This window comes from Alligator mississippiensis, chromosome 4 (assembly GCF_030867095.1).
Source record: "Alligator mississippiensis isolate rAllMis1 chromosome 4, rAllMis1, whole genome shotgun sequence".
NCBI classification, from domain to species: Eukaryota; Metazoa; Chordata; order Crocodylia; family Alligatoridae; genus Alligator; species Alligator mississippiensis.
Genome location: NC_081827.1, coordinates 151,064,080 through 151,090,805, shown reverse-complemented (window position 1 = coordinate 151,090,805; position 26,726 = coordinate 151,064,080). Strand labels below are relative to the sequence as shown.

The following is a 26,726-nucleotide window of genomic DNA, read 5'->3' as shown; positions in this document are numbered from 1 at the left end:
AAGAAGAGCAAGGGGAATCCATTGTGTTTCTAGGGAGCATCCTGGGAAGTTATATGCTGCACCAGAACATGGGTCTTCATCTCTGCCCCCCTCCATTCCTCTGTTACCTTTTACTGATCCAGGGTCATTTCCTTCCTCACTATCCCCAGTGTAATACTGCAGCTTTGTCACAGAGTCCTCTGAGTAGGAGTCTGGAGAGATGAGAAACAACATGTTATCCACGTGACAACTGATGAACGGATTAGTGGTTAATCCACATTCAGCAGGACTTCTGGCCTCAGGAGCTCCATTCAGAAAACAGTGAAGACATGAAGATTCTGGATTATGGCTAACAATTGCAGAGACACATTTCACTGTGGCTCAAAGAATTACATTTGCTGTACTGTTTGAATCCATGTTTCAAATTCCCTTTGCCTAGTCTCAAGGACAGCCACTCTCCTGACCCAGACTTGGGTACACTTCAAGGCTGCAGCATGAGTAAAAGGAGAGGATCTATACAAAGAACTGCAACTAGAAGAATCTGGTGGTGATGAAGCTCATTTATGAGCATTTACTACCTGGCTGCTCTTGCTCCAAATCTTGTGTTTCCAAGAGTTATGGGGCTGAAGGCTAGAGAGAGTTAGACATGTGTCAGGGTAAAAAAGTGCCTTTGATATCTGCTCCCTGTTAGGAAAGGGACACACAGACCTGAACGACCAAGCATTTCAAGTTTCTTTCTCATCTGGTTATACTCAATCTCCTCATACACGGCCTCAGAGAAGGGGTTGGAGTATCTTCTAAACTCTGAAAACAAAGTGGAGGGTTCAGACAGGTTCATAGAAACAAGAGACAGAAAATCCTCATAGATCATCCAGTCCTTCTCTTAAATGCCAGGCAAGAGTGGTCCCTACAGCACAGTTATTTTGCTTTCTTCAGGCTAGTTCTAAATGTACCAGGTGAGGAGATCAAGGTCCCATCCAACAATTTCTCTGTGAGGATGGTTCCATGGGGAATTTCACTGTCACAAAGTCCCTTTGCAAATTCAGCTTAAAATGTCCCTTTTCACTTTCCTGTCATGACCCTTGTTGACAGCCCTGAGAGCACCCACCGTGGCATTCGCATCCACCCCTTAAAGGGGGATTATAACATCTCTGTTGCCCAGGTGTTTGTAACTAATAGCTCAAACCCAATTCCACATTTTAATAGATAAGTTGCAAGTAAACAGTAGCAGTTAAATTCAGCCATGGCAGTGCCATTTCAGGCCTCATGTATGTGGGGAAAGAACACAATGAAATATGGTTTGCTAGCTTAGTGCTTAGGGCACTTGACTAGGGAGCGGGTGACTGAGGCTTCCAACATCCAGAGAGAGTGCAAACATATATCTGCTGTCTAGCAAATACCCTTACTCCTGGCTATAGGTGAGGTAGAGTTGGGAGTATCTCCTGCCCAGCTCGCCATGCCAGAAGCTGGCTTACTGAGCAGCTACAAAAACGAGGAGGAAGATGTGGTATGTTGGGATAGAAAATGAGGCCAGTGCTTGAGTAAATACCGGTATACAAAGAGGGGGAATGGGGGTACTCCAGAATCCTGCCTAGACTGGCAAGGGAGGCAGAAGTTACTTTACTTCAGTCTGTTCAAATTGCCCCATACAAAAATAGCAGTGGGTCAGGAGCAGAGCCCAGGGCCCATTTCCTCCCAAAGCAGTACCCTGCCCCTCATCCTACATATGCTGCTCACTGCGTCCTGAACCAAACAGCTTTTTCAATTGTGCTTCCAAACAAGTAAGCTTTAAGGGGAGGGATGGAGGGTGCACTGGGTGCTGCATAGCCTGTTGTCTGGTGGTTAGAAGCCCTGGCTGGGAAGTGGGAGATACAGGTTCAAACCCTCTTTGGCTATGGGTGCAGAGTAGGGGGTAGGACCTTGGTTTCTTGTTCCCTGGGCATGTGCCCTAGTGCTAAGCCTTTAGACAAAATAGTAGGAGGATCTTCTTTGTGTCTAGTGTCAAACAGTCACCACTACTCATTTTCCCATGACTAGCATATCAGGGATTGCACAGTTTGCCACAAAAGCCTGAGTGTAACATGATTCAGACAGAGTGTATGTGGCTGGAGATGTCCTTTTGAGCATGCTCAGGGAGGAAAGGGCACTGGGAAGAGGATTTACAATTTGCAATGGTGTCCCAAAAAGAAACTTACCCACCTAAATATAGCAATGTCAATGCTATTTAACCATGTAAAGGGGGGCTGAAATCTGGTGCAGGCAGCTGCAGTATTTCGTAGATATAAAACCCTATGTAAATGCCAGCAATAAGCCACCATCACCCTATCCTTCTCTCCAGCACATTTTCTTCCTAGCGTGCTTCTTTCCAATTAATATCTTTTTTTCCCATGTTTTCATCTATTCTCTTATACCTTTACACCATATTTTCCAACCACCCTGGGTCCCTTTCCACTGTTTCTTTCCTTAATGACACAGGCAATTTGTCTCTGTTCAGAAGCAATCCCAAGTTTTACTGTTAGGATCTTTGTTTGGTAAACAGTCACTGAAGTGTTATAAGCAACCAGAGCTAACATGCACCCTAAATGCTTCTGCCCCAGCTCTGTCCGTGTCTCCCACCCTACCACCATACAGCTCCCCCTGCAATTTCAAAGAGCCCTTTCTACACACTTTGACCAGTGGGGACTCACCTCTGCGCAGTGCCCTGGCGCTTCGCACCTGCCCCCCCAGAATGATTAAGACCAGGCACAGCACAGCTCCCAGGACAATGCAGATGACAATGAGCACCGTGTGTCTCCTACCATGAGCTGGAGGTTGGCGGTGTGGGAGATCTGGGTAGAAATAGACATGAAACAGGAAGAGACTATTCTGTGAGAGTCAGAGCTCCTCCGTCACTTCTGGCAGTGACTATGGTAGCAGGGCCACATGGCAGAACACAGGTAGTTTTTCATGGGGGCAGCTCAGGCACTGCTGTGTGTCTTGGGCCTTGCCCACTTAGCTAGAAGCCACTGGGCAGGAATGGCTCCTGCTAAGTAGTCCCTGAAGCTCCTGTCCCAGGTGCCTCTTTCAGTAGACTCTTCACTCCAGGTACAGGTGCTCATTCTCTCAGGCTGGAGGCTACAGCTTATCGCCCTGGGAAATCAGCACCTGAAAACTATAACCCTCAGTGGGAGGCAGAGGGTGTGCTTTACCTGTTCTCAGTGGCGATGCTGTTGTCTGTGTCGCACCTGGGAAGAGCAAGAAAGGGAGAGCTGGAGTCTGGAGTAAGGAGGTGGCATGTCTGTTACTAAAGCAAAGTTCCCCTCTGGGAGTAGGTCTGCACTGTGCTACTGGTGGTCCCTGGGAGGGCTATTCCTGAGACCAGTGCACCCACTTACTGCCACTTGCATGCATCATCCCCCAGCATGAGATAGTAGATTCATTCCAGAGATGTCTATTGTGTCTCTCTTGAGCTCTCAATCTCTGGGGCACACAGGACTAGTCACAACAGGTTCCTTGTGGCACTTCCAGGTATGGAGTATATGTGTGTGAGCAATGTGGAGGGACTTGCTTAAGAGATGCCTTCTCCAGGACTGCAGGTGGCACAATGTAAGCATATCTTAAGAGTCCCTGTGTGTTTGCATCCCTAACAGTTCTTCCAAGGATCAATTCTCTCTCCTAGCAGAGTTGGGTCTATACTGCAGTAGTTTAGAGTGGCTTGGTGTTATTTTCTGGATGCTTAAATGAACAGAGTTCATTCTCTTCATGTTACTTATACACAGGTTGGCATTCTATTCCTGCATGCATGACCTGGAGCTGTGAATCCCACTCCCCCATGCAACAACATGCCCCCATTGCCGAAGAATGTGTGTATCGAGAATCAGGCTCCTCAGTCACCTGAGGATGCATCAAGCTTGATGTCATCCTTGACTCCAAGGGACTGCTGCTGCTGATGCATAACCCAATGCACCTTGATGGCTCTGTATATATCCAGACTGGTAATAAACTCTGGTGGCAGTAAGGGAAAGAGACCTGCCATGACACTGGAGGCTCTGCGCTATGTACCTCTCTAATCCAAAAAGATTTTGAACTCGGGTGGGATCTTTCTGATTTTTGATCCAGCTCTTAAATGTTTATGCCACAGCTCAACCATATGCCCACATCCTTTTTCCAGCAAGCCTTTTCAAGGTAGAATGCTGGACAGGCATGAGATGGATGGATGTGGGAGATATATGGAGCCAAGAGACAAGGAACAAAGCAGGAAAGTGTGTTGTTCAATTAGGTGTTTGCTATGCTGAAAAGGAGAGGAGTCTGGGTTCTAGTCTTGACAAATAGTTGTGTACTGCACTGTAGGGCTTGCAAAACAGCACCATTCTGTTTCAGCTTCCGTTTCGACAGAACAGTGTTTTGTTTCGAGTTTCATTTTGTTTCAAAACTGCCGTTCCGTTTCATTTTGTTGAAACAGTTTTGGTGTTTTGATGCTGTTTCGACGTTTCACCCATAGACTATAATGGGGAAGAACAAAACTACCAAAAAATTGTCATTTCTTGCCTGATTCAGATGAAACTTGTAGAGATTGTAGCCCCTTTTGAGGCCATGAAGCCTGGCAAGCTTCAAGGAGATGGGTGCAGGGGGTTCTGGCAAACTGCACCTCAAATTTTGAAAGCAAAACTCGTGTCACTTGGAAGTGTGAAGGCACATGGGGGTGAAAACTGTAGGCATGGTAGGTTTGTAAATGGTTTGTAAGTTCAAACAAGCACCAAACCTTGCTAACCTAACCTCCTCACCAGAAGACAACTTCCTACAGCTCGAAACACAAAACCTGTCGACAATTTTCAGTCCCTCCACAAACTGCACACCAGAATCTATCAAAGACACCAATATCCAAGTACTTGTGGGGGCACGTCTCATAAAAAAATCACCCTGTCTCCAGTCCTGAAAGGGACTTTACAAACCACTTTTCACAGCCAGGCCTATGAACTTCACTTCATCAGCCTCCTAGGTAGTAGGTACAGAAACTCATTGACTCAATAGAAACAGTGGAATTCTGACACACTGCGACCTACTGGACATCTCACGCCCCAGGTAGCTCTCCACCTTTATATGCACTGCTACATCCCTCTTCCCCTGGCACCCCAGCCTGTCCCTCACACCCTGAGGCCTCCATTTCCATTTTCACTGACTGCTTCTGGCTTCTTTACTATTCCTTCCATCCAGGAACAGGATACATACCAACTGCAGGTGCTTCTTTAGCCTGACAAACAGTTTTTCAACCCAAAAGCTGGCATCTCAGGCAGCTAAGCTGACCTCACCTGGAGCCTCACAACTCCACTGCAACCAGCAAACCTCTGGTCTGTCAAAGACATGATGGGTCTGGACGTTCTCCAGCCAGGACTGTGTGCATGAACATAGTAGCTGGAAGTTATGGTGCCTCCTATCCACCTTTCACCAGGGAGATCATCAGTCCTGGCATTTCCTGAGGCTGACACACCACCAGCATTCCCACCACACCTCCCCGAACTTGGTAGAGTGTAGTTTTAGTGGTCATGCCCAGGACCTGGGACCTCCTCCACCCCCATAGACCCAGCCCATACCTCCAGGTTCATGGAGGTACGGAAGCTCAGCAGGGACATGTTCTTCCCCTACTGGCTGGTGATGCAGTTCGTGCCCTCTCCAGCTCAGACAATGGGGCATTAACTAGGTGTTTAAAAAGGAAAAAAAGGAAATAGGTGTGGACAGAGTGAGGAGGGTGGTATTCAGTCCATCTGCATCTGGAGTTTGAGGAACTCCAGCAGCAGGATCACATTCAGGAACACCAGCTGCTCCACCAAACCAGGATCCAAGCAGGTGCAGTGGGGTGTCACTACATCCCCAGCAATGCTGAACACCTTCTCACTCAGAACACTGGTTGCTGGCCAGGACAGGTGTTCCCGGGCAACTGTGACCACATCAGACCACATCTGGCTGTGGCTTGCCCAGTAGGCCAAGGGGTTGCACAACAGTGGCTCCACATCCTCAGCAAAAAAGGCATCCACCAAGGCCTGAGTGCTACCTGCCTGATGGTGGGATCTGGTGCCTCTGGACCCCAGCATGAAAGCCAAGCCCATGGCCCACATTGGCAGCACCTGTGTTGGAGGAGGAGACTGACTGGTGGATGGCATACTAGCATGGGACAGTAGATCCCCCCACTTGCACATCTGCCCGCCTCTGCCATTCTGCCTCCCTGACTCTCTTCACCAGCACATCCATCCATTGATTCAGGCTTTGGCTGATGCATACAGTGCCCTTCACCCATGGGTCACACATGGCAGCCAGCACATGGACCGTACTGGACCACAAGGGTTCAAGCCATTTCTTGATGCCCCCCTTCAGCCTCTTTACCAGTGCCTGTACATCTGGTGACAGTGGCTTGCCTCAGCCAGGAACACTGATCCCCCGGAAGCTCTCCATTTGGCTCTGAAATTCCCTCACTATGGGGATCACCTGGCTAAGGAGTGCATTGGCAGCACTGTGGGTCTCGGTGGCCTCAAGGAAGGACCTGAGGACCACCAAGATCTGGGAGATTGTATCCCACTCAGCTATGTAAGGGGGTTGCTGATCCTGATCTCCCCAAGCAAGGCCATCTCATGGATGGCCTTCTGTTGCTTCACCAGCCTCTGAAACATCATGTATGTGGAGTTCCTCCGAGTGTCCACATCCTGCATGATTTTGTGTTCCGGGATGTTCAGCTCTGCCTGTATGCCCCACAGCATATTGCTTCCCTTGGTGCGCCGGTGGAACTGTAGCAAAACCCCCAGTTTTTCTTTTATGTAGCAATACCCCCAGCTTTTTTTTTTTTAATTATTATTTATTTTAAAATGCATTCCCTTTCCTTCCCCAACCATTTCTGACCTTTTCTCTCCCTCTCTATTCTCTATAATTAAGTATAAGTGAGCTCAGACTCAGCATCAGCTTTAAACATTTTTATTTTGGTAGCAAGTTTTTGGTTTTGGATATCGACTGTTTTATATTGCATTATTATTAGGTTTGTATTGATTCTTACTGTTGTATATTGTGTTATTATAATTTTCGTATTGATATTTATTGTTTCAAATGGATATTATATGGTTTAGGCCTGTGTTTGTAAGTGAACCAAAGTCGTGTCAAGTTTCCATTTTATATGTCAAGCCTCCATCTTCTGCCTTCTGCCTGGGCATCCCATGTTGCAACAATATGATTCATTGTACCCCTCCCATGTAAATTGGTTACCAGATGAATGAGAATGATTGGGGATGATTGAAATACAATGGTAGCAGGCCTCTACTGAATGGCCTGTAATGACTAGGCCATCACCTCGTATTGATTCATCCAGGAACCACGGACTTCATCCAGGAAAAGAGACAAGACCAGCATTTGAAAGACAAAAAACCCTGCAGAACCAGCAACTCTCACCATTACAAACACCCAAAACTGCATATCCCTGCATGGAGCACACATGCTCAGTATGACAGGGGCTGACCCTTGCCTGGGCATGCTTCCTGTCACTAGGGTCACACAAGGTCTGCCCCTGTAACAAGGGGAAGTGAAGACAGACCCAGTGGGATGCCCTCTCCATCTGGACCAGCACTATGCCATACCACTTATCCACCCAGAGGCTCTGCTGGCAACCCCCTCTGGACAACATCTACTGGAAAAGGACCACTTTTCAGCCTGGATAGGCAGATATTACCTCCTACAATTTGGACTCTCTCTCTCTCTCTCCTTCTCTTTCTCTCCTCCTGGACTTCAGTGGACTCCAGCCCCTGCACCAAGCCTCTCTAACCCCTGCTGCCATTGTGTGTGTGTGGGTGTGGCTGTGTGTGGGTGCCAGGGAAGCAATTTGACATTGCATCACCATCTCCCCTGTTCAATAAAACCACTGTCGTTTGCAACCCCGAGTTGGGTCATGTTTTACTGAATCCCAGTCCCTTCCTTATCTTAAATTCCAGCTTCGTTCTCTCTCTCTGTCTCTCAGCTCTAGCCCCCACCCCTCTCCTCTAATTTCCTGATCTCCTGTCAATTCCTACTGCCTTTTCCCTGTCACTTTCTGCTGCCTTTCTCTGATTTGCTGTTGCCCTGCCACCTGCTGCTTTTCCTGTGATTGTCTGCTGTCCATCTCTCTGTTTTCAGGCTTCCCCCACACCTTCTGTAATCCTCCCCCTCCCCCCGCCCACAGCTTTCCAGCTCCTGTTAGCTGTCCTGCAGTTTTCTCCAGTTTCCAGCACCTACTGCCACTCCCTGCAACCTCTCTAGCTTCCCCGAAGCCATCCTCTGGCTCCCCACATCCAGAGCCCCTAATTAACACCCACACTTTCTCTTAGTCCCATTTTTCCCTATCCCTACCTACCTTTTTCAGCTCCCCCATAGCTGTGGCTCCAGAACCAGCCCCTGTGTTGGCATGCTTCCCTGTTCTGCAGGCTTTGGGCATTGTCTTTTAATCAATTAAGATCAATTAACCTAAAGTTACCCCCAGCCTCAATTCTTCAGCCCAGACCCCTGTAGTCTACTGGTTCTAATCCAAGTCCTGGTACCTTTAGCTCCCTACACCTCTACTTTCTTACCTTAAACTTTCCCCAGGTATCCCAAGTACACCAAGCATGTACATACATACAAATCACAACACCCAACTTAGGAACTCACCTGTGTGTATGTGTAGGTGGGTGGTATGTGTGTGAATTAGTGAATTAGTGAATACACATATATAGATATCATTGTGTGTGTGTGGTATATGAATTAGTAATCCACGTATGTGTATTGGATGTGCAAGTGTTGGTAATTGGTAACTAATTCTGTCTAAATTTGCTGTGTGTAGCATGTATGGGCTTAAACTGGTGATAGGTGTGCATGAACCTAGACTGGTTATTTTGAATGTGTGTGTATCTGAGTTGCTAGTGTGAGTGTGTGTATGTGTGTGTGTATGCATTGAGTGCATGATGTATGAATTAGTGATCTGTGTCTAACTTTTGGGGTGTATAGTGTATGTGCTTGAATTGGTGGTAAGTAGGCATGTGCCTAGGCTGGTTTGGATGTGCATGTGCCTGAGCTGGTAGTGTGTGTGTGTATGCTCTTAATTGATTTGTGCGTGTTTTGTATGTGTGCAATTGTGTCACACCCTCCTGTGTAACAGCACACTATTGAGATCCTGAGAGTTGGCCTGACCCCCCAGGGCAACAAAAGTAGCCTGCCACCTTCCTGTATTTAGGAATAAGCTTGCTGGTGGTGCTGGCGCCATCACCAGCAGCCCTGTCCCCCTCCAAGGTGTCCCTGACTATGAGGAGGAACTTGTGTACTACACAGAAGATTCCAGCAAAGTTGGCATCACAGACCACCTTGGCCCCATTGTCGGTGAACATGAACCCACAGGTGAGCTCGTTCTGCCCAACGAGCCACCCCTGCACCAAACAGTTCATGGCCCCCAAGATCTCTGTTGCCATGTTGGACTTATCCATCACCTGGGCTTGTAGGAGAGCCCGCCAACAGCCTGATTGATTGTATCAGTGCCCTGTGAGGGAGAGGTAGGCATGATCTCCTCCCTGGCTGCTCCAGCTGTCTGAGGTGAAGTATAAGGCCACCTCTGGACCTGCCTTGTGCAGCTCCTTCCCCAAGTACACCCTGCATGCCTCATACAGGGAGGGCACCATTGCCCTGCTGAAGGTGGTGCATGTGGACACTTGGTAGGATGAGGTCATGAGTGCTATGAGCTGCCTGAACCCTGGCTGCTCAACTAAGGAGAAGGACTGGGCATCCACAGCAAGCATCTCCCCAATGCTCTGTGTGATCTCGCTTGCCCTTGCAACACGCCCTGCTTTCTGTCCACCTTTCTCCCACTGTTTCATGGTGAACTTCTCTGCTTTGGAGGGACAGGGTCTTTGGAGTGAGAGGGGGACTTCACTTTGGGCATGCTGCTGCTGGTGCCAGGCTGAGGAGAAGCAAGTACAAGGGGGTGGTTCCTTCAGAGATGCATCAGCATCCCCATGGTGCTCATGTGTTTTGTTCTCTTGCCCCAGCTGTTTTTGACTTGGCAGTCCAGGCAGATAGCATGTGTGGGATCATCTGCCAGCTCAGAATCATCCCAGACCACACTACCTACTCACTTCTGGGATGCGAGTACATGTGTGGATGCTGCACTTCCCTCCTTCTCAGCAGGCAGAGGCACAGCAACAGGAAGAGTGGACTCAGCTGAGCTGCTTGCCTCCACAACCTCTACCTCAACCTCCTCTGAAGTGCCTTCTGGGTAAGGAGACCTGTCTCTAGGGGAAAGTTGAGGGGTGAAGAGCACAAACTCAGCTGATTTCCCTTCCTTCCCCAGAATTTCCCTTGCTAGGGTACTCAGATCCAGATCCAGATCCAGCTCTTCCTCTGGCACTGGAAGGCTCAGGATGGGGAATAAAATGGGAGTGGAGGATACTGTCATGCTGGTGCTGGTGCTGCTGCTTGTTGTTATGGTGCTGGTGGGAGTGGGGGGTCATGACTGGTGCTCTTGGAGTGGATGCAGTCTCAGGCACAGGCAGTGGCACTGGCACTGCTCCCCTCTCCTTGCTGATTGTGGAAACCTCATCCCTGACAGTTGGAGGAAAGTGGCTGCATCTCATTTGGGGGAGGAACTTATACCTCTCCCTCTACCCGTGTGTTAACTTTGCCCCATAATTTGGGGTCATCTGCGAACATGGACAGGGTGCTCTCCATACCCTCGTCTAAATCACTGATGAAGATATTAAATAGCATCACTCCAAGGACTGAACCTGCGGGATGCTACTGCCCACCTCTTTTCAGGCTGAAAATGACCCATCCACCACCACTCTCTGTGTGCGGTCCCTAAGCCAGTTGGCTACCCACCTGACTGTGTAAGCATTCCTATATAAATTCTCTAAGGTTTGTGGTCTTCTATGCCACAAGGTATAGATGTATAGAAATGAAATATGAATGTATCTCCCTTCCTATATAAATTCTATAATGTATGTATATGCTGCAAGGTATAAATATATAGAAATAAAATATATCTATATAGAAATAAAATATAAATGTATCTCCTGTCCTATATAAGTTAAATTATATAGTTTAATATCCAATAAAATTATAACATTGAAAAGCGTAAATCATTAATATAATAATAAAATAGAAGTGTCTAGAAGAAAGAAAAAGGTATTCTGGAATCCCACTTGCTAGGCTAGGCTAGCAAGTAGGAAACCATTCAGTTCAATGCTAGTAGTAGCCTTCTTTGTCTAACGCTCCTGAGCTGCTGGAAGATAGCTCAGTCACTGTCAAACCCCAAGGCAGAAAGTAGGCCAGTTCAAACAATGCTGCTTTTTATGCTGTTTTTCCATTCCACCCTCAGAGCACTGGGATTGGAAGGGACCTCAGGGAAGGATGACAGTCACTGCCCAGCTACACAGTCAATATGAAAACAGTCCTCCCGCCCTCTTCTCCCCTCTTCCCCTCTCCCTCCTCCCTCTCCTTACTATCTGTTTCCCTGCAGACAAGCCTAGCTTGAGCTTTGAAACTCAAAATGTTTTGAAACTTTTGAAACATTTTAACTGTTCTATTTTCATTTTGAGGCTGTTTCAAAGCCTTCCATTTCATTTAGATTTTGCTCAAAATGAGTCAAAAGAGCGTCAAAACAAAACAAGTGGAGAAATTTTGCACAGCCCAATTCCACTGCATTTCCTCCCCACATTTCTTTTCAATGTCTGTCTTGGTGGCTTAGCTTCAAAAGGCATGCCAGAGGAAAGAGGCAACGTCAAGCCCCTAGCACGACAGTGAAAGTACTGTGCTAAAAAGCAGACGCCTTGATTCAACACTCCTTGTGGTGGGGCCTAAATTCCAGTGTCTTCAATTAGCCCCCAAGCTACTAAGTTGTAAGGACAAAAGAGATACCTACTGCTTTCTTCCCATTCTGAAACTAAGCACGATAGTGCCCTGGGTGTTACTGTGCATTCCCAGTCTTGTAAAGTACATAGTAGCACACAATTATCCATGTGTGTATGGCTATACATATAGGAGAAGAATGCCAACCAATGTGTGAATGGTTTTTAGAGGACTTAGACAACCAAAATGTCTTATAGACAACTGAACATGGATGACTGGATGACCAAAAAAGAATAGATTACCACCCTTAAGAGTCTAAGACTCCCTCTGCTCTGACAGTACTGAGGAAAGAAGTAAAACACGAACAGAATGCAGTTTGTGAAGGATATAGGAAAATGACAGATAATGATTTAGTGATTCTGGGCCCACAGGCACTCCACCTCTCAGCATCCAGGAGTTTCCTCCATCTAGAAGATGGAGAACCCATTCTGTTTCCAGGCAGGAAGATCCATGAGTTAAAACACATTTGTCACCCTTGGCCCACAAATACTGCACCATGGCTGAAAGAACTGGTCACTCACCAGAGCAGTTCACAGCAGCATCTTCCTTGTGGTAGCATTTACTGTCTCCCCAGGGCTCAGCACAACAGTCCCACAGAGACGACTCTGTTCCCTTGCAATTCACCTTCTCCAGCCAGATGGGGCCAGTCCCCTCCCCAAATGCAGCCTTTCCCAGGGCAGATACAGCAGCTCCACAGCCCAGTTGTTTGCACACAACATCAGCATCTGCCATGTCCCAGGAATCATCACACACCGTTCCCCAGGAGCCGTGGTGCCAAACCTCCACTCTCCCCGAGCATCTGTCCTTTCCTTCCACAACACGCAGCTTCTCCTTGTCTGGGAAAAGCAGAAACTTCACATGTTACTGGGGCAGCTGAGAAAGAACTTGAGGGTAAAAGAAGGAGACCAAGACAAGAACAGAAGTACCTGTGCAGCTTGTGGAGTTTGGGCATTTGTTTAGCAAGGTCTGAGTGGAGTTCACTTTTCTTCCTACAAAAACAAAAGTATGGTTAGTGGACAATCCATTTTAGTAACAACTAAAGAAACAAGTTTTTGTTTTGTTTTGTTTTGTTTTATTTTAAACCCTGAGGGATTTCTACTTAGTTTTTGCTGCAGATGATGCAACCATCTTGCAATTCTCTCTTCATTATGGTTGCCTGGTTGTATCTCACCCTTACTTTCTTTCCCTCTCTCCCCTACAACTGGGATTGGATATAAATCTTTTTCTTAGCCAAAGTTCTGGGAATCCAGAGACACCAGATATACTCATTAATGCTGGTTCCAAAATTGGATCCGAAAAACAGACTCACACACACACACACACACACACTTAGTGTGCTCATGTTTTCATAAACAAATGCTTACACACCCAAGTGAACATGGCCCCGACCACATATTTTGTGGGTATTCAGTATAGGTGCATGCTAACATGTTTGTGTACAGAATTACCTGAACATATAATATGGGTCTCTTCTGCTCGGTTATCACATGACTGTGGGTCCCAAGGATCCGATGGGCACTGCCACAGGGAGCTGTGCTGGTTAAGGCAGACAACATGGTCCAACCATGTGGGGCCAGAACCCTCTCCATATGCAAAGTCTCTTGCAAAATCTCCTCCATTTCCACATCCCAGCTGCTTGCATACAAGATCTGCTGTGATGTCAGTCATGAGATTGGAGCAAACACTCCCCCAAGTCCCATTGTAGAAAACTTCCAGCCGCCCAGCACAGTCACCACCATTTACCAGCCTCAGATCCATGAAATCTAGAAGAAAATGCACAAGGTGAACTGAAACTGATACAAACCAGGGTGGGAAGACTGAAATCCTGAAAAGTGCTGACAGCCCTGTGCAGTTTTCTATAGGAAAAATATGCTAGGAAGAATCACTCCAAGAATCAGAGACACAACCTTTTGCTTCAAAACCATTAGAAACACCAGGGTCCCCTCTGGAAAGTCACCAGTTAAAAACACCTATACACAGAGATACCAGAGATATGGTACTGACTACCCTTTGGTACTCTGAGGAAAAGATGGTGAGTCTTCCAGTGCTATGAGTGCAAAGTGGTGACATTATTATGACAAAGTACATAAGTAGGTGACCTGGGTGGATTGGTGGGTAGAAGAGAGACAAAGATGGCCATTTCCAGCTCTCTCCCCTTCCTCACCCCGCATCAGTTTCCACCCTTAAATTTCCTGGGAAACAGGCTCCTGAGAACAGTCACAGAACAGACCTGAGCATAGCACTCCTGCATCCTCCTTGTGTCTGCAGTTGTGCTGCCCCCAGCCCCTGGAAGGGCACTCCCAGAGCTCGGATTCATTTCCAGAGCAGTTCACATCATCCAGCCAGATCTGTCCTGAGCCTTCCCCGTAATGAGCAGAGGCAGCTGCCTCGATGGCGTGTCCACATCCTAGCTGTTGGCAAACCACGTTGGAGTCAGCCAGGTCCCAGGAATCATCACAGACAGTCCCCCAGATGCCCTGGTAATAAATCTCCACTCTCCCAGCACAGTGACCTGCCTCATTCACCAGTCTGATTTGCCTGCTTCCTGTAGGGAGAAAGCCCAGCTGTGAATATGAAAGTAGCTTCTACAGGAGGGAATTTTGGGGACATTTCAGAAATACAACACCTGAGCAAACAACTCCGACATCCTCAGTGATTCCTGCCTGCACTGTCTCAGGAAGTGTGGTGTTGCAGAGTGTTAAATGAGTCTCATTTCCTGCACACTGGACTCTTCTCAGCCCCACAGGGCCTGTTCCTCGTTCAGATTTCCGTGGGTGATAGGCTTTTTCAGCAGCACCACATTGGAGCTGTTTGCACACCACACTGGCATCATCCATGTCCCACTGATCATCCAGGACTCTGCCCCACACACCACTGAGGGAAATCTCGACTCGCCCATCACACTGGCTCTCTCCATTCAACAGTCTGAGAAATTTAGTGTAATTTGAGCCTAGGAGAGATGGGAAATGCACTGAATGACACTCAGTGTTTATACATTAGAAATACTATATGTGGTGTGTCTGAAGAGAAGTTAGTTAATATATAAGGGATAAAATAGTCATGAAGAGTATAATTAAAAACAGTATACCCTATCAAACCTTACTTGGTTGATTGTTTCATTCCATATTGAAAAAGGGACTATCCTATATGGACTGTGAGGGTACTTACACACATGGGGGAAGCCTGCTCTGACGGGCTGGAAATCCAGCACGTTGGAGCAGATTCAATTAATTAAGTCTGCTGGATCATGCATACATTGACATGCTCTGGCAGCCTCGTGCATCATGTGTGTCAGCTGCACAGCATGCCTCTGCACGGAGAAAATGGTGCAGTGTGCTTTGAACTAAAACATGTTTGATATGCCTTAGTTTAAAGCACCCTGCTGTCATTTTCTCAGTGCAGGGAGAAACTAGCACAGCTCACTGTTTAAAAGTGCCCAGTGCTACATCAGGACCACATGTAAAAATGCCTGAGATCCTGAGGCTTATGTGGGAGCTTGTTGCTACATCCTACCCATGAACAGGTAAGGAAAGCTCTTTGCATTATTGTTTGAGGGAACACACACACACACACACACACACACACACAGAGCTGGTATAGTTAGTATAGTTATTGTGCTTCACAGTCTCCTCACTTCATTGAATGGGCTAAAAGCCTACAAACGAGCGAATGGTACTTGAGCAGGTCTCAGGGGTTGGATTGGGAGTTTAGTGGTCAAGAAGCTGTTGACAATGAAAATTAAAACCCTTGGTTTTCAAAAAGAGGTGACTGTTGTGTATTTAATTAGTTCCCTCTTGTATGCCAGACACGTGATCACTTTTTTGGTCTAAGGTAGTTGTTAGCATACACATTTTGGAATGTGGTGTCAGCTCTATGTCCAGCATATAACTGTGGCTCTTCCGGTCTTACCATGTAAAGCAGACTGCATGTGGTAAGGCTTCCTCAGTGGACTTAGGCCCACGGAGTCCTCATTTTTTTAATCCTAAAGAGGTCAAGGCTTCCGGTAGACAATGAGTTGCTCAGCTCAGCCACTTAAGTATTTTTTTTTGCGGGCTAAAGTCTAGGCTCCAAAAAATCTCAAGCACTTTGGTAGTTAGGCAGGGGTTTTGTTGATGGTTCTACCCAACTTAAGGGTCTTCATTCTTTTGTCTTATATCTCCATAACAGTGGAGGTTAGACTAGCCATGGGAAGACAAAACTGGTGGGCTGGTGAATTTATTGTTCTGACCACAGACCGAACAGCAAGCAAATATGGTGCCTAGGGAGGCACACAAATTTACAACAATTAATAAAATGGCACTGCATTAAATACCACAAAGATATTAAGTAGACTGAGCAGGTAAACTATAATGAGATATTGTCTGTGACCACTCCATACTTCTTAATGTCCAATGAAGGTATGCATATTTTCCTGATCTGTCTTCTGAATGTGTTGTGCAGTTTTCCTTAGTAAAGGACTGTAATGTCAGAGACAGTGATACTACTGTGAAAAGTGTTTTCCTACTGCTGATTGTGTATTTCTATCCTTTATCATAATCCATGGATCCTACAAATACCTGTCACAGAACATGGCATATCTCATCTCATGCAATACATGTATATCTCATGTATCAAATGACCTCATAGAAACAATGTAGATGAACTTAACCATTACTCCACAGAGTGAGTTCTCACAACCAAGGGTGAAGCAAATAGCAACAGTGCATAGCACTCAAGTCTGGAAAGCTAGATACTCTCTATCCTGAAATTGTCAATTAATGTGATATCTTGTGTCTGGGAAATGTATTCACATTTTTCTCAATACACGGGTGGCACTATGTAACTGAAGAATACCAAAAATAATTAATGTAGGAAGAAAAGAGAAAAAATGATCTGGCAGCTATAGGCTCATTATTATGATTTTCTATAGCAGACAAGATTTTAGAACTAATTTGAAGGAAAGGATAATTAAAGTAATGGAATACATGGAAATAGGAAGATATGCAAGTTGGATTTACCAAAGGCAGATAAGACCAGACCAACCTGATACCCTTCTATAACAAAATAATTTATTCTCTCTAGAGAAAGGCAGATCACAGAGGAAACAATAAGCTCCAGTGAAGAAGAAGCTTAGTACACAAACGTTTTAAGTTTTTAAGGGAAGGTGGCAATAGGTAGTTTTAAGCAGGGAAATGCCATGGTCAAGGGAAGTCACTTTTGCAGTTTCCCCAGACTCTTGTCTAACATATTTCCAGAGCTAGGACTGGGCTGGGGAAAGGAGCTCAGCCCATCCTAGTGCTGGGGATGGGAATTCAGCTCAGCTGGGCTGAGTTGCCTTCCCCAGCCTGATTGCAGTGCTGGGGAGGGGAACTGATCCCAGGCTGGCTGAGTTCCCTTTCCATGTGCTTCTCACAGCCCAGCCATGGGAAGCAGGGAGACCTAGGGCTGCACTCCCAGCTGAGCTACATGGGACTTCAGAGCCACTGGGAGCACAGCCCTGCTTCTCCCTTGTTTCCCACCACCTGGCTGCTGGCTGCTTCAAAACTCAAAATGTTTTCAAACTTTCAAAACATTTTGACTAGCCTCATTTTGTTTTAAGGTTGTTTTGAAGCCCTCCGCTTTGATTAGATTTTACTGTTTCAAGCTCAAAATGAGTGGAAACAGTGTCGAATCAAAATAGCAAGTGAAATTTCACACAGCCCTAATAGAGAGCAATGGAGATATTTAGGAACATTTATGACATTTGGGAAAGCACCGTAGGCAGAGCTCTACCACTGCTCCACTGCACTTACTACAAAGTAGCTTATATTTTTACTGAACAATCTGGGGCTATTTCAGGTGACAGCTATTGTTTTATGAAAATGTTATTCCTGTTAATTTAACTTTTAGCAAAAACTTTAGCACATATTCTGAGAGGCATGTGTCACTATTTCTGCAGTGCTCCTGAACTTACCTGAGCAAATCACACTGGCATCATGGTCATGTGAGCACTGAGAGGCCCCCAGGGCAGTAACAGGGCAAAGCCCCAAATGGGGTTCTATACCATTACAGTGAAACTTGTATCCCCAGACAGAGTTGTTTCCTTTCCCAAAATGCCCTCCTCCTGGAGTGGACACAGCAACTCCACAGTTGAGCTGATGACAGAGAACATGGGCATCGGATAAATCCCAGCGCGAGTCGCAGAGGGTGCCCCAGGCACCGAGCACCTGGACCTCCACTCTCCCCGAGCACCGTGTGCTGCCGTTCACCAGCCTGAACCCTGTGAACCCTGCAGGAAATGGAGAGGGTATTTAGAGAGGAGGCTCATGTGTAACTTTTCACCAAATAGTTAAACAATGGGAAGTCATGTGGAATTTGATCCCTTTTTCCTTGTCTTGGATTGTTTGAGTTTTACTAGAAGCTCACCCCAAATTTACTGTCCGTTCCCTCTACTCAGTTAGAACATGCTCTTGCTGCACCCCAATCAATAATGTAGAACAGCGTTATTTTAAGCACATTGTACTAGACTTACATGAGCATATGGTGTTGGCATCATTGGCATGTGAGCACGTCTGATTCACTTGCAATGTCCTGGGGCAGGAAAATAGGCTAGTCTCTTTCCCCTCACACTGCAACTGTTCAGTCCAGATCAGCCCATGTCCTTCTCCAAAGTGAGCTCCTCCTGGCACAGATAAAGCTGCTCCACAGTTTAACTCCTTACAGAGAACATCGGCAGCTTTGAGATCAAAGTGGGAATCACACACTGTTTTCCAAGTGTTTCCATGCATTATCTCCACACGTCCTGAGCAAACTCCGTCCCCTCCAACCAGCCGGGGCTGAATGTGTCCTAGAAAGTCAACAAAAGGGACAATTATGAGTGGTGGGCCTTTGAAAATTAATGGCCGAAATCACTGGTCAGTGGTAGCTGCACTAACAGTCCATACCCTCTGGCACTCCCACAGGGATTATATGCAAGCACATTTCTGTTTGTGAAAATCTGTTCTGGCTTCTTTTCTTTCCCCTTTCACCAGTCCTCCTGTTGAAGCTGAGCCACTAATCTAGTCATGGGGAAAAAGGATGTAGAGACCTTGTCATACAGGGCACTTATGAGTTGTTAACTGAACTTAAAATGCAAATGTCCCCATATTTAAGCAACAAAAGTACAATTATATCATAGCCAATTTAGGACTTTTTGTGCAAAAAATATCTCCAGACCACATTAAGTAACATGTGTTCCCCAATCATTGGGCTGTTCCATGGAGATAATGTGATCAATTTTCAGTCCACATCCATCCATGACATCTGTCATGGACCCCTCTACTGTACCACGCCTCCACTGTCAGTATCAGCCCTGGCCCCATACTAAAGTTCATGGGGAGATCTTTCCTGCTCCCCTGGGAGCAAGGAATTGGGCTGGAAAAGCTGGAAGGCCTCCATCCCTTCCAGGGCAGCAGCCAATGCCCAGAGCCACAAACATTTAGCATGCTCTCTTTTCCTTGCACCACATATAACCTATGCACCTTCCTCTTATTGCTGCTTATGGGGCCAGCTTTAAAAGGAGCATCAGAGGAGAAAGTAGAAAACAGCTGCCCTGTGGCGTGGGGGTTCTGGAGACCTATGCCTGGAGGCCAGATGAATCCAGGTTGTGTGAGGGGTTCAAGAACTCAGGTGAGTGCCCAAACCATCAGATATTGGGGGGGAGTGGAGAGAAATGAACACTTTCTCAATGTTTTTTGGTTGCCAGTCTGGATGGATATGTAGTGTTCCATGTGTGTCTGAGGACAGAATCCCCAGGAGCAGATAAATGCCCAAAATGTCCTGAACAAAATGTAGCTACCTAGGTGACCAAAACAGAACAGAATTCCACCCCATGCAGGATTTCCCTGCCTCAGCTCACAAGGGTTTGGGCAAGGAGGGCAGAAAAAGGGTTAAAAGAGCTTATTTTTGCCCCTGTACCTACCACCTGCTCTTCTGTCCACCTTCCCCCCACCAAATTTAAGCTCAGGGCTCCTCCCCTATTGCTCTGGGGAGCTTGGCAGAAAGATCCTCTGACAGTTGCAGCAGCCACAAGCATGGATTACATCTGCTGCTGCTGCTAGGGTAGGGGGCAGGAAGGAGGAATGACTCCAGATGCCTTTTGATTTGGGGCTAAGAGCAGGGTGCTTATACATAGGCCCTTGGCACCAGGGCAGGCAAATGGGTAGCCTCCCACCTGATTTACATCATACAATTATTAACATCAAGGTATGGTGAGCGAAGTGTGTGGGTGGTTAGCCCTGAGACAAGTGGGCAGGCCAAAAATTAGACTGGCCCAGGTGTGATGGCCAGAACCAGAGATTAATAAGCAATAAATATGTGCTTCTTAGAGGCATTTGGAATTTTTGCCTAATATAAAGCTTGTAAATTTGTAACCCACAAATGTAACTTGCCTGTCATAAGTTTAAACAAAATGATAAAACTAACTATTTCTGAAACTGTCTGAGCCTCAAAGGCAAAGCTATAGCTGTAAGATTAGCTGACCTAATGGTTTTTGCTCAGAGTTCAGCCTTGATGATAAAAACTGGATCCAACTGCTAGCACACCCATCACATTCCTGGAAATCACGTCTCAAGAAAGCATATTCAGAGAAATCTAAAAGGGTTGAGTAATGTTAATTTCAAATCTAAAAACGCTGCGTTGTGATTTGCTTATTGGATAAACCCAAGTTTGGGTAGTGACCTTTTATGATAATTTTTAACACCTTTCAATCCCATAGGGTAACAGCTATAGGGCAAGATTGTGAGTGGCTCTAAAGCCAACAGATTAGCATAAGACTAGGTCTAAAAAGCACGTGTGTCAGGAGACCAGCAGGAAGGAGGGAACAGAAAAGTTATTGCTGTTGCAAGTCCGAACCCGAACTCCCCGTGTGAGTGAGGATTGGATCCTGATCAAGGGATCTTCCCTGGTAATCCCTCCGACAGCATCAATTGGGGATGCTTGACTTTGCTGGAATCACTTGGCCTGCACCTGGCATCGAGGGACTATCAATAAGTTGCCAACCCATGTCTGTCTATCTGTTGTTTTAAACAGCCCAGTGGCTGATACCCTCGCAATGCCCAGTTGGCCTGTGACAGATTAATCCATCTGTCTGTTATTATTATCTTTGTTATTATTTACTATTAGATCTTTAATATTGCATTATTTGCTTATTGTATTTATCTTTCTGTTAACTGTTGTGTGTGTAAGCTATAATAAATTTGCCTTTGCTTCACTCCCAACTCTGCCTCCTCGATCCCAAAGCAAACAGCCCAGTGACTAATACAGTTGCAGCACCCAGTCAGTCTGCAACTAAATTGATACATTCACAGTGCCCAGCTGGCCTGTGACACCCAGGACACCCACTTGTTACATTGATTCATTGGCTGGGAATTTCAGAACCAGCCAGCATGGAGACCCCTCCCTAGTGAGTGGAGTTCAGGAGAGGGAGATATGTAAAAGAGTACAGGGTGTGCTCTGCTACTTGCAGGGACCTGAGCAGTACCCAGGAAGCCTGCAGCTGCTCGCAATCCCAATTAGTCACCACTGCATGTTTGGGTAACAGGGCCCTGAACAGCAAGAGCAGCAGTCTGATGCTGCAGCTGAAGAACAACATCCTGCTGAGCTGCTGCTCATAGAACATCCTTGGAGGTAAGGGCTGGAGTTATGGAGAAGGAGGAGGCCCCATGGTCCTGGGTATGACCGAAAACTGCATCCTGCTGGGGAAGTGTGGCCTGGTGGAGCTACCTGTGGTGAGGCAGCTACCCAGAAATGCTGGGCCAGTCATCTCCCCACTGAAAGGCAAGTATGGGGTGCCCTCTAACCCCAGCCCCACATCCGTGGGTGGTAGGAGGATCGAGCAGGGGGAGCCCAGACTCACTGTGAGTACTGAAGCAGGGCCCAGGTCAGGTGGAGGGACGTGTGGCAGCACCCAGACTCACAGTTGAGCTCTAAGGCTGTCCATAGGAGCTAGAGTGAAGCTCCAGGGTGGTGGGGCCCTGAACCTTGGGGAGCTATTAGAAAAGCTCCAAGGCAAAGGGATAAGGGGATAGCCCAGGGAGGGCAATGGGACAAAACTTGGAGCTCTAATCCCAGTGTGTGGGGCTTGGAGCCCAGTGTGTGGGGCCTGGGGCCCAAAGGGTGAGTAAAGAAAGAACCAGGTGTGAAGGCTCTGGGACCAGGAGCTCCAGTGAAGACTGAGAGTCCTTTGTGGGACTTCACAGCTTGGATCCCAGTGTGAAGCACTGGAGAAATGTCTGTGAGGCATGGGATGCAGTACAGAGGTGACTAGATCTGTGTACCTAGGCCCTTAGCACCAGGGCAGGCAAATGGATAGCCTCCTGCCTCAATGACAACATATAATTATTAACATCAAGTTGTGGTGGGAAAAGTGGGCAGGTGGTTAGCCCTAAGACAAGTAGGTGGGTCAACAATTAGACTGGCCCGGGACACCTACTTGTTACAGTGCTCCCCATAATGCACACCACTATGGAAGGGCAGTCTACTACACCCTACTTGCCCTGCCCTAGAAGAACACATGTCCACAAACAGGGCTCAGCCCCTACAGGGGTGGGGCACATACAGGAAGGATTGCATCAAGATGTTGCTCTTGGATGCTGCCTCTGCATGACCTTTGTGCTTCTATACATGGACACCTGCAGCAGCAGCACAGACATCTAGCCTCAGTTCCCCCTCTTTGGAAACAGTCCTGGATGAAATCCCACTGGTCCTCAGTGTTCCCTGTTTTCCTTGGGGAGCTCAAGCAAAGTCTGGGCAGCTCCATGTGGGACTCAATGGAGAGACTAGACCCAGCAAGTGTCATGTTCTTTCTCATGAGAATTCATCTACAAGGGGAAGGTTGGTGGAGTTCTCACCTGTGCAGATCACTCCAGGGGCAACGTGAGACCAAGAACAGCTGCCTTTGCCCCATCCTTCATGTTTGCATTTCCAGATAGCCGATTCGTTTCCACGACACACAAGAGCAGTAAGCCAAATTCCTACATTTCCTAGCCCAAAATGGTGAAAGCTGGGAACATGGGCAGGAGATCCACATTTCAACTGCTTACAAACAACCTCAGCATTTTTCTGGTTCCAGTTCTTATCACATACTCCTCCCCAGTCGTTATTATGTTTAACCTCCACTCTCCCAGCACAAGGGCTTCCTCCATTCACCAGCTTCAGTTCATCAACACCTGCAAACAGAGACACAGAGCAGGGTTCAGGGTTACAGAGAATGCTGAGCTCCAGTGCTGTTGTTCAATTTCCCCTCTGACCTGGGCAGTGTTGCACAGGCACCCTGAGATATAAGCCCTGCTGCACGCCCCCTGCACCCCCCCCCCCCCCCGGCCTGGCATTGAGGAGGCAAGGACAGGGTCCTTATTTCACAGATATCTTGGTGGGTTGATGCTGTATACCATGCACTCTGCATATTTCACAGCACCAAAACTCTCATACCTCATCACCTCCAGTCCCTCCATACTTGCAATCTACTCCATGTATACACACCAAAAAAGAGGTCCCACCTGGCCTTTGCCTCTGCTCCTCAGTTCCAGGGGCTTATATGCATGATCTTGATACATACTCCTCACATGGGATACCCTGCCCATAGCTGGTGGCCTATGCTGAATAAATTACTAGAAACTCCTTTCTAACCAGCTCCTTTTCCAAAGACATTTGACTGTATAGTGAAGATTGCCTGAAATCCCCCAACCACAGTTGTTTCTATAAACAAAGCTTTATTTAAAACAAACAAACAAACAAACAAACAAGTCAGGGGCAAACAAGAGTGAAATCAAATTAATTATTTGGCTGAGCAAGCCTCATCCATATACTTCACAAAGCCACATGCACTGGGTTGCCCTTAGCTGAGTGGCAGGGGAAAGAGCAGATGAGCTGGTACAACTTGTATGTACTATCAGTGTTATGATTCCATGTCAAGTACAGGCCCACAATGACCCATACTAATGCATCTCCAGCTTTCCATTAATGCTGTCTCCCTACTGATTTTGCACTCCTCTGACTCTCTCTCTCTCTCTCTTCGGTGCAAGAGTTCATTGCCATATTACTGCGAGGTTCCATTATCAATTCCTGCAAACAAGGGTGGCTACCCCACACCTTTTCCCATGTTCTGTCTGCACATCCAGCATTTCAAAGATGACTCTGAGCTACAATTTATTAGAGGACTATTGTTTGCCTCAAGATTTTGTGATAGTCAGACCCATCCTGGAAATGTAACAAGGATATAGTAAATATCCTGGAAGGACTGGGAAATTTCAAAGTCTTAAGTGGTTCGCCTTAATCAAGAGTAGCTTCCTGGGTGACTTGGAGGTTGACAGATAGTCAAGGAATATTGGAAAGTGGATTGAAATAGTAGCATGCTGATAGGCAAGAGATAGACATGCTATATAGCCCTGTCCATCCATGTGTAGATGGGTTGAAGGCAAGGGTGTGTATAAAGCTGTATTTTTTGGGGGGGGAAGGTTTGGATTTGTGCAACCTTGCATGCATCTCCTTTTCTAGTTACATGGACAAGACAACTCACAGTGGGCGCATCTACATGAGATGCTTTACTCAAGACTAGCACAAAGTACTGCACAGTAAGCATCACCATGTACACGGGCAGATGCTTACTGTGCAGTAATTTGCTCTAATCATGAGTAAATTTGCTACCTGTAAATACAAGTAGCAAATTTACTTGCAATTAGTTACTGTGATGCTGACTGGGAGCAACTTTATTCCCGGTCAGCCCCACCATCAGGGGCCCACCTGCAGCCTAGCCTCATGGCCCCAGGGCTGAGCCAGCTCTTTACCTGTCCCAGGCCTTGTCCCTTAAAAGCCTGAGGGGATGCTGGAGCCTAGGGCCACCTCTAGCCAGCTGCAGGCCACTGCATCACACAGCAGAGACCACAGGCCAGCTGCATCAGCCTGACTGAACCCTGGTGACACTCCTTGGCATAGCATCACTGTCCAGCTTCCAGGCCCATGCCATTCCCCTGTGCTGGGTGCTGCAGGCATCTGCCAAGCCCACCAGGGACAGGCATCAACCTATGGCCACTAGGTCCCACTCCAGCTGGCCCCTGCACATCTACTTGTCCCACACTGTGCCCTTGCCCTGGGTGCTGCAGGTATCTCCCCAGAGGAAACTGTCATGTGGAGGCCCAGTGAGCCATTGAGGGAGCCATGCTGGTGTCCTCCCTGATGCCACACTCCACCTCCCAGGGCCAACTGGTCCCAGGAGGAGACCACAGACCTTGTCACACTGTGGGGAGAGGCTGAATTCCTCAGCCAAATTACAAGGAGTAGGAGCTCTAAAATACACATCTACAAGAGCCTGTTAGGCTGCACACGAGAGTGTGGGCACAACTGGTTGGTATACCAGTACTGCATAAAAGGCAAAGCCTTGTGGGCATAGTGGGTCACTGTCAGCAACCACAACTGATGCTCTGATCACAGTTCCATGCCCTTTATGCAGCAGCTGGATGACATCCTTGTGCCGTAGGACCCTGGCCTGAGATGTGCCATTTATTTGAGCACAGGTGGCCTGTTCAAGCCTCCACTGTGGCCTGACACCTGCCAGGTGACATGTCACTGAAGGAGGACCCCTCAGTCTGCAAGGGTCTTGTCCAGCCATGCTCCCTGCCCCTTACCTCCTCCAATGGCTCCAGAAGCCTGGGCCAGGTCCTTCCCTGCCACTTCCATGTGCTCAGCCCTGCCCAGGAGGACAGGCTGGCCTGCATCAGGAGAAGGTTGGGGGAGTGGCTCTAGAGCCATGGCAGCATGTGCTGCCAGGAGCCTGGCCTATCTCAGTCTAGGAATAGGTCAGGGGAGGCAGGCTGCCTGGGTCCAGCACCCAGTGGCCCACCAGCCCATGCAGAGTGAGTGGGGTCAGGGGGCTCAGCTGGCAGCTACCTGGACCAAGGCCTGCCCGGCTGACTTACCATGGTCCATGTGCAGACCATGGGTGTCTCAGCCACCTGCGGAGGGTTTGGGATTGAGAATATGGTCGGGGGTAGAAAGGTAAGAAAGGTTTATTGACTTAAGAAAAACACAAATGCGTGTAGTAATAAGACAAACAATGACAGACAAAAACATTTCATGTTGGCAACTTATCGGCAGTCCCCTCTGATGCCTGATATACAACACGTTTCTCTTTCCACAAAGTTCAGTGCAGTCAGGTGTCCCTGATCAGCACTGTTTGAGAGGTACTGGGAAAGGGCCCTGGAATTCAGTTCTTGGGTTTCTTAAAGTTCATGGGCCCACTGATTCAGGCAACAGCTAACTCATCCTTTTCACAGAGCTGTATCTTCCTTCTGAATGGTTTCCAAATATTTCAGCTAATTTATAGCTTCTGAATGGTACTGATAATGTACAACCACTTGGATTTCTTTTACTTTAACTGTTTTTAGACTGATCAATAGCAGTACAAGCCTTGCATTCCTTTGATAAGGTAATTTTAACTATGCCACAGGGCCTTACTACTTTTAGGCTTTTTTAAATTTATTAGGCCTTACTTCATACAAAGTCTTACTACATCTTAGACTTGAATTAGGCTTTTAGCAACAACATATAGCTTAATATTTAAATAAATACAGAACAAACACTTAGTTTAATATTCATAGAGCTTTCAGCAAGCCCCTTTATCACACACACATAATTTCAGCTGTCACAGTGGGCACCCATGCATGCACAATCCCTGATGAGGCCAGGCAGTGCACAGCCCCCTGGTACAGAGTATCTTATCACAAAAATGTTACACACTCTCACAAGAAAGCTCTTTCTCCTGTCTCTGTGAACCTGCAGATGCTTATAGGGGAGAGACACCAGTTGGTAGCTGGGATGGAGCTCCCTCAATGTTGCAGGAAACCGAGGACCTCCAGCAGAGGACTCAAGTCCTGTAAACAAATACCAGGAGCATG

At 47.2% G+C, this 26,726-nt stretch overlaps 1 protein-coding gene across 1 annotated transcript; it reads right to left on the bottom strand.

Annotated features, from left to right (window-relative positions):
- Positions 1–3,093: 3,093 nt before the first annotated feature.
- Positions 3,094–25,509, bottom strand: LOC109282776 (deleted in malignant brain tumors 1 protein). The gene is made up of 6 exons (XM_059726235.1): positions 25,458–25,509; positions 22,878–23,003; positions 13,287–13,601; positions 12,765–12,827; positions 12,360–12,674; positions 3,094–3,203 (listed from the first exon to the last, which is right to left on the bottom strand). Exons 1-6 carry the CDS (start codon positions 25,507–25,509, stop codon positions 3,094–3,096), a joined length of 981 nt encoding a protein of 326 aa, XP_059582218.1.
- Between the last annotated feature and the right edge of the window lie 1,217 nt (positions 25,510–26,726).

Coding starts and splice junctions, on each gene's coding strand:
- LOC109282776 (XM_059726235.1), bottom strand. CDS start 25,509: ATGGAAGTGGCAGGGAAGGACCTGGCCCAGGCTTCTGGAGCCATTGGA. Junction 13,602..22,877: donor GAAAAATGCTGAGGTTGTTT/GTAAGCAGTTGA, acceptor ATTTTCTTCTAG/ATTTCATGGATCTGAGGCTG. Junction 12,675..12,764: donor AAACTCCACAAGCTGCACAG/GTACTTCTGTTC, acceptor TGCTTTTCCCAG/ACAAGGAGAAGCTGCGTGTT.